At 43.0% G+C, this 8311-nt stretch overlaps 1 protein-coding gene across 1 annotated transcript; it reads right to left on the reverse strand.

The window, feature by feature from the left end:
• Positions 1-313: 313 nt before the first annotated feature.
• Positions 314-7841, reverse strand: MYCL (MYCL proto-oncogene, bHLH transcription factor). Its single transcript, XM_089676688.1, has 3 exons — positions 7753-7841; positions 5561-6036; positions 314-2426 (listed from the first exon to the last, which is right to left on the reverse strand). The coding sequence occupies exons 1-3, from the start codon at positions 7815-7817 to the stop codon at positions 1867-1869; spliced, it is 1101 nt and encodes a 366-aa protein (XP_089532814.1). The 5' UTR covers positions 7818-7841; the 3' UTR covers positions 314-1866.
• Between the last annotated feature and the right edge of the window lie 470 nt (positions 7842-8311).

Raw genomic sequence — 8311 nt, forward strand, 5'->3', positions numbered from 1 at the left:
CAACGCCTACAAGCTGTAACCAGTGCTCTGGACACTGATAGAAGTTACAAGACTGTTCAAGGCACATGAGAAAGGGTATTTAGCAGTTTATATTTATCAAAAATAATTGCATTTCCATGTTCTGTGTACTGTAGGAGACCAAATCTAGTGAATGCAGGGTCCTGGGTTTAGTAACACCAAGTCATAGGAGGTGCAGCAATTTACATTGCAATATATTTAGTGTAAAATACTATGGACAGTTGTCACCTTAACTGATTTATGCAATTGAAACAAAGGAAAGCAGACAATACTACTAAAATAAAACTGAAAAAGCTTATTTGCAGGTTGAAATTTAGCTTTATTAGTGTTTGTGGTTTGTATAATTTGCGCCACAAAAGAACATTTGAGCATTACCAATTGTCACCTTCAGACACTACAGCAGCATCCATGTTCTTTAAAAAGGCAAGATGTGCCCTTATTACCCACCATATGCAATTCATGCATCTTTGCTACATGACATGCTTTATTACAGATAATTATCTGCCAAGAGGCAGGTGCTATATAGAACACACTCCAACAGGTCATATGGGACATTCATGATTAATCCAAGTGTCAAAAAACAAAGTTCAATCATGGATATCCAACACCATTTAATTGGGAATGGAATCTGCAGATCCTTGCTTTCTCATTGCATAGGATGGGCAGGATTTAGGACAGACAATTACATACAGCAGAGGTCATTTGATTTTTATTTGCCAACACATCAGGATTTAATAAATCTGAAATTTTGCTCAAAAAAAGGTATACAAAAATACAGTATAAATTTGTCATTCAGTACAAAATCCAGCAAGCAGCAGGTTCAAAGAAAAATACAAAAACAATCACGAAAACAGACAAACCAGTGTAAAGTGACGAGAGTGAGGTATAGAGTGGTTCACACCAGACAGTCCCAATGTTCTTTGACAATGTGGCAGTCCTTCTGGTCTACAAGTAGTCTTAAAACAGCTTTATACGAGCAGATTCATAGTAGCATTACACTACTACTAGCAAAAGGGATTATTCCTAAAGAGATGTTCAGTAAGAATCCCTTTTATTGACTTAACGACAGACATTTTAACGGTTTGCAAGAGAAAAGCAAAAAGGCCCCATACAAGATCTGGCAATGCCAAGTGCATAAAGTGCATTACAGAAATATTTAGGCGAGGGATTATTCAAACAAAGTTAGGAGCCCATCTCCAGCTATAACCTTTAGTTTGGCTAGAGAAGGTAGGAGTTTGACCTTCTGTTGGAATTTTAATTTGCCATCTAACCACTCCAGGACTGAAATGAGGGGAAATGGGTCTTGGGACAGGAAGACAGCAGTTAAACCATGACCAACTAGAAGTGTTTGTTGCTGTCCCTCCTCCCCAATAGAGCGCCATCAATCACTGCCTGTTTCTGCATCACTTTGTCACCAGGACGGGAATCAGTGAATCTCCCAAAAGGGGGCAGAGACCACAGTAAAAACCTGACCAATGTTAACCCTTTCCAAAACAAAGAATTAGGTGGCTGGAGTAGGGCTTTATGTTGTAGAGTCTAGAGTCAGACTTCTTGGGTGAGGGCTCAGCCTGCAAAAATGACAGCTGTACAGGGGGAGCCAGAAATTCCATAAAAAAAAAATAATTTTTGCCAACTAGACAGAACAAAATAAATCATTTGTAGAACCTGAGGACCCAGGAAAGAAAAAAAAAAAAAAATGTTTCACCTGAAACAGGACAAGCCCTTTCCCCTCTTGTGCTCTATAGAGCACACCAACTCCAAAGTGAAAGTCTCACTTCTGTGCAATCCCAAGACACAACTCCTCAAAATGTGCAAATGTGCCAGGCAGACTTCTGACTAGTGTCCTTTTCAATGACTTTTCAGTTTGGAGAGTCTTTTCAAAAGTTGTTTGTGACGAGATCGAAGTTTCAGTTTCTCTGCCGCAAGCCTTTGCTCATCATTGATCAAGCCTTGCAAATATTCTGTTGCTTTGCTCAGCACTACTACTTTAGGTGTTTTTGAAGCATGAGCAAGACCTGGTACTTCCTCTCTAAGGGCCAAGAACCGAGAACGCAAATCATTTCTTCTTTTACGTTCCATGTAATTGTGATTTTTTCTTTTAACTAGATCCTCACTGTCCGAACCACCAGATGGAGGAGAGCCCAATTCAAGTGGACTGCAGGGCTGTACTGAGGAGCAACTGACTTCTCCAGGTTCTTCCACAGAGGGGGATGGACAATCTTGGGGAGAGGCAGGGCTGGGCTCAGGAGGAAGCCGTGCTGCATAGTTATGTTGCTGTTGGTGGATAGAGATGTGAAAGAGCTTGGTGGCAGTATCTAGCGGGTCAGCTCGAACTGTGATGGTAACTGGTTGACGGCCATGGTAAGATTTCCTCTTTCCCACAGTCACCACATCAATCTCATCTTCCTCTAGATAAAAAAAAAAAAAAAAGCAAAAAATGGGTTAGTAAACTGGGATGAAGAAAAAAAGCAACCAAATGCCTGAGCTCCTGCGCTGGACAGTGGACTCCACAATGTCATATCCCCACATGTGTATGAAAGGAATGAAAGCCTTGCTGCCCTCAACAGACCAGGGAAATCCAAAGAGAACTGTATGAAAGAGGGCGCATGGGCCTAGTGCATTACCTTTAAAAAAAATGAGATTTCTAAAAAGTAAAATACTCACAAGAGAAAAAAAAAAAAAAACAAAAAACAAAATTGAAAGAATGTCACAAGGGATGCAATGTGGTCCAAAACCCCTGAAGATTGTCTGGTGGGGGACTGTAGACTTCCAGATAGCTGAAGGCCGACTCGTTTTAAGGTTGTACCTCCTCCTCAGGGCTCTGAAGAGGTATAACCTCGAAACAAGTCAGCCAGCAGCTATCCAGAGGTCTACAGTCCCCCACCAGACCACCTTCAGGGGTTTTGGACCACATTGCATCCCTTGTGACATGCTTTCCATTTGATTTATTTTCTCTTGTATGTTATTTTATAAATAAATCCCAATTTTAAAAAGGTAAAGCACTAGACTCGTGTGCACTCTTTATATATAATAAACTGGGATGACCGGCTAAAGTCAAAGCCGAAAAAGCAACTTTTACATATTCACATGTGCACCTTTTCCAAATTTGAACGCGTATCACAGGATTTGTAGCTTCTCCCTTCAGAGTGATCTGGTTTAGGAAGCAATCTGCATCCTGTTAGATGATTGCTGATAAAAGCTCAAGAAAGAATCTAGCGAGTCCAAGCAGATTAAGCTACTTGAAGAATTACTACCTTAACGCATTTTACATTAAGGAGATAACCTGCAAACAACTGCATTTCCAGTCTACTGGGTAAGGATTGAGGGGAATTTGTTGCCTTTTTAAAACAAGCCAGTAAGCAGAGTTTGCAAAATGCGCTTGGAGCTGGAATAATTACATTGTATATAAATACTGGGTGTAGCAGGTCTTGCCTGCACTTCCCTTTCATGGTTTTATTGTCTGGTGTGTGATTTATATAGTAAGCTTGATTGTTACAGCTTACAAGACAAAACAAGAACCCAAGACTAGCCAATGTGTATAAACATGTATGCATGATAAAATACAATCCCATCACACTACACCATGTACTGGGCAAGTAGTGTTGCCAAACAAAGGGCTGGACTGCACAGCAATGAACAAGGGAGTGTTAGAAGTCTAGCAGCATGTGCAAGGAGGCTGTGTGAATGGGTGAGGTGTAGGGGGAAGGGTGTCCGCAGTTTTCTATACAAAAGGCACTACAAAGGACCGATTTATGTAAATAGGCTCACTTCCCCATTAATAAATCCTAGTCACATGTCTAAGGACTCCAATTGGTTTCATACTCTCCCGTTCAAACGCTGGGTCAGTTCTCATTGGCTGGAGATAGTGTCTGACCCCTGCCGACTGCAAGCTGTTGCTTTTTGTCTGGCCATGTGGCTGCCTCATTCAGCTGAAAGCATATTGTGTAACTGTTTGTGCTGGGTGGAGGGGGCACATCTACAATTCCCATCCACTGAACCTTACCGAGATCAGCTTCTATGTCTGCTACAATAAAACATATTCATTGTTACGTTGTTCATAACCCAACTCATCCTTCTAAAGGAACTGGGCATCAAGAACATTTACAATGACATTCCCTGAACAAGGCAACATTACAGGCACAGAGGTGACTATTCAAGAAGGAAAGAATCAAACTTCCAATTGTTATGCAAAGCCTTTACAGTGACAAGAATGCAAATCAAATGTAAGAAGCAAGTCTATTCAGATCAATGAAACCCTACTTTGCACTTTAGCCATACACAGAGCAAGTATGCAGCAAATTCTTCAATAGAAGAGCTACATACCTCCTCCCATGCTTGTCTCCAGGACTTCTCCAGAGCTTCCCCCATCCTCTGTAACTCTGTAACTCTCTACCCCAATTTATCAGACTATTCTTACTTTTAGGCGATCTCTGAAAACCTATTTCTTCAGGGAAGCCTATCCTGCCCTCAGCCAATAATGGAATCTTCTACTCTTCCAACCACTCCATCCCCCACAGTTACTACCTTTTGTACCACTAGCCCCTCCCTCCTAGATTGTAAGCTCCAAGGAGCAGGGCCCTCCTATCCCTCTTGTATTGAAATGTATTGTTGCTGTATTGTATTGTCAAGCGCTGAGCAAACTGTTGGCGCTATATAAATCCCGTATAATAATAAATATCCTATGAAAGGAAGTCAAGCAAACTAAGGGTCACAGATAGAAAGTCTAGAAACAATACTCTGCTCCCCAGCCAGGTAAAGTTTGTGCTTAGCTATGCTATTCCAGGCATTAAATACCCATAGAATGGGCACACCAATTAAGCTGGTTTCTGTAGCCCACATGAGTTTATATAAATGTAGCTGTTTACACAGTGATTCTTTCAACAGACCAACGTACTCTAGAGACCAAATCTCAGTTTGCCATCAAACGCAAGGTAATGAAGCCACTTTTCCTGCTCTGCACCTGCTATCAGTGCTAGGTGTGTACTAACTGCAGGTACCAGCTTGTTAGTTAGAAGGAAGTAGAATTTCTATTACGTTGGTGCTCCACCCCATTAATGAACACTGAAAGTGAACATAACCAAAGACTTACATAGATTTATACACACACACGTGTTATACAGGAGAACCCATATCCAACATACAAGCCTTCTACACGCTTGCACATACTTTGCAACACTATACTAATCAACTGAGATACTTTATTACTCTCCAATCAGTCCTTTACATGCAACAATCTATCTTGCATTCTGCATTTTCATTGCCCTCGTCCAACTTCTCCCATTGGCATCCCATTTTTAGACTATAGACAATTCACATTGACAAGTAGTTTGGTGACCACTGACAAAAGGACTATCACCTCTGCACAGTTAGCAGCTTATCAAATATGGCAATGTGGGATAAAGTATCCCTTTTCCTAGTGTTAGTTAAGGTTGCTACACAATGCAGCCACCATCCATCAAAGATGGACTACATAGTTAGTCTGGCTGGAAAAAGACAAAAGTCCATCCAGTTCAACCATAGAGCTATCATTGTCTGTTCTTACCAGAGTCACTGGTATTCTCCGATCCTGATGAATTGGGAATCTTCTCAGGATGGGCTGCTGGCACAATAACTCCTGGCGTTGCTTGATCTGCAGGACCACTCCCAGCCTCTGTTAACTCCGGCTCCGAAACAGTTTTTGTAGTACTCGCCGGCTTTGAACTGCCACCTGCAATACGTTCATTGATTACTTTTTCCAGGTGTTCACGGGTCGAGAAGCCACTCCACATACAGTCCCTCAAAAGAACTACAGAGCTGAGCTTAGACAGCTTCACCGGGGACTCCCATCCCAAATCCACGATCTCTGATCCCCAGTCAGCCCCGTTCCCCCCCAGACATCCTGAATTGGATGGAGAGCAGCCAGGTACAAGCTCAAACTTCTTCCAGATATCTTCGCTGGGCGCAATGTAGCGATAGAAGTCCTCCTTGAGATCCTCATCATAGAAATAGTGTGTGCTATAACACCCAAGATCCATTGTCCTACAAAAACAAAAAAACAGTACTGTCAGCCTAAAGACATTTGTTCAGGGAATACAGCACATGTGTTTGATTTGAAGTAAAACAAGGAGATTGCAAGACAGGCAAACCTTTTATTTGGAAAAAGTAGGGATGCAAATATTTACTACCCCTCCTAATCTAGTGGCAAGATTAAGCTGTGGCTATATTATTGTGCTAATGAAGCCTATTGGGCAACAGAGCCAGCTTTTTAGGAATCCACAGAACAATGCAACAAGGAGGCAGCTAGATGACCTCCACTAGATATACACATGCCCAAGGCTGGAGACAGGGAACCACCCAGTAAACAGCTGGCGTTCCCTAGAACAGGTAAGACTTGAACTAGTTTAGGACTTTGATTAGACGGGAAACCAAAGAAGCAGTTGAATGAGGCATCTGGGAATCAGGTGAATAAGCAGCCCAAGAGGACCTCTCATCAAGTCCTATGCTGGCCATACACTACCATCTGATCTCCTTACAGGTCACCATACAAACGCCTTTACATGGACCAAAACTTTGCAATGAGAGAACAAACTTAATGCATTTTAATGGTTATCAAATAAAACGTTGTACGATTGGTGATTGATCTAAAAGGCGATTGTACAGTGTATGGCCAGCCTTAGACTTAAAACTAAGTCATATGAAGACAAAGCCTACATTGCATTTACAGCCAATCAGGCAGACCCTTGTACTACATAGCAGATCTAAAGGAGATGGATTGCACAGATTGTGCCATGTATGGTCACTTTTACACTTACCAGGACTAAGTAATATGAAGACAAAGCCTACGTTGCATTTATATCAAATAAAAGTACACTCTTACTACATAGTTGATGTCAGATCTCAAGAGGAGAGGGACTGCACAGATTGTACAGTATTTGGTCACCATTAGACTGACCAGAACTAGAGGATATGAAGACAAAGCCTACATTCTATTTATCTCCAATCAGGCAGACACTTGCACTACATAATGGATAGCAAATCTAAAGATTGATTGCATGATCAGATTGTACAGTGTATGGTCACCTTTAGACTTTGCAAAGCTATACAAAATGAAGACAAAGCCTACATTCTATTTATCTCCAATTAGGCAGACACTTGCACTACATAATGGATAGCAGATCTAGAGAAGATTGAATACATGATCAGATTGTACAGTTTATGGTCACCTTTAGACTTAGCAAAGCTATACATCATGAAGACAAAGCCTACATTGCATTTTGTAGCCAATCAGGCAGACCCTTGCACTACAGAAAGGATGGTAGATCTAAAGCAGATTGTATAATGTATGGTCACCTATGCACAGAAGCCACAGTAGACCCCTACCAACCAGATCTGCTGGAAACTAATGTCCTATGGGATGGAGTGGTGTCAGCAGGCTGCCTCTTACAATCTGGATCTCTTGGGCTAAAGACAACAATGGTGTGGAAGGAAGGATAAGGGACCCCCCTGGTGTACAATTGGATCCATACTTTAGGAGAAAAAGGGGGGGGGGGAGAAGAGGAGATCCCATGCTGGAGGCTTGCACAGAGCTGTCAACACAATGAAAGTTCCTCGTACACAACCCACAACTCCGTACAGTACGCAGCTTACAAAAGCAGGTGTGTAGGATTACACAAGCCTCCCCCCAGCCATGATCCGAGCCCTGCCCCGGTCCCCAGAGATCCCCGCTCACAGCCCGCACCCTCTGCCCTCTCTTACCCCCAGTGTCCCCGCACGCTCTCTCGGACACGCTGAGTCTGACCCGGTTCATTGTTCCCCCACATTGTTATATGAGCTTGGCTGGCCCCTCCTCCCGGTGGGCGTGTCCAGGGAAAGCCGGCTGCATAGACAGCTGTGAGGAGGGCGGAGGCTGTCCGGGGCACATTGTTCGGGCGGACTGTTATTGTGTGCTGACAGGAAGCTGGAAGACAAAGCTCTGCTCACTGCCTGCCTGGGACTCGGCCACAACAAGGCGCCGCCGCTCTCCTCACATGGCACAGTCTCCCCTGCTGTGGGCGCTCAAACGGGTGTCGTTACTGAGAGCAGCTCTCCTAGCTGTCCTGTCCCAGTTATTGATTACACGGCATGGTGCAGGCAGGGGCAGGCAGAGATCAGTCCTCCCACTTCTGCAGTCTTTGCTTCACATCTATGCAGGTTGAGGTTCAAGCGTTTGCTGGTGCGTTTTGCATTTCTGAACGTTTTGTCACGTTTGCTTTTTTTTTGGCTAATAGGAAAGTATAACAGTTCTGTTCATGTATGACTTTGATGTGACTTTACA

Source organism: Staurois parvus, unplaced genomic scaffold, assembly GCF_062004578.1.
Source record: "Staurois parvus isolate SC_StPar_1 unplaced genomic scaffold, SC_StPar_1.0 ptg000172l, whole genome shotgun sequence".
Taxonomy (NCBI): domain Eukaryota; kingdom Metazoa; phylum Chordata; class Amphibia; order Anura; family Ranidae; genus Staurois; species Staurois parvus.

Coding starts and splice junctions, on each gene's coding strand:
- MYCL (XM_089676688.1), bottom strand. CDS start 7,817: ATGTGGGGGAACAATGAACCGGGTCAGACTCAGCGTGTCCGAGAGAGC. Junction 6,037..7,752: donor AGCGTGCGGGGACACTGGGG/GTAAGAGAGGGC, acceptor TTGTTTTTGTAG/GACAATGGATCTTGGGTGTT. Junction 2,427..5,560: donor GGAGAATACCAGTGACTCTG/GTAAGAACAGAC, acceptor TTTTTTATCTAG/AGGAAGATGAGATTGATGTG.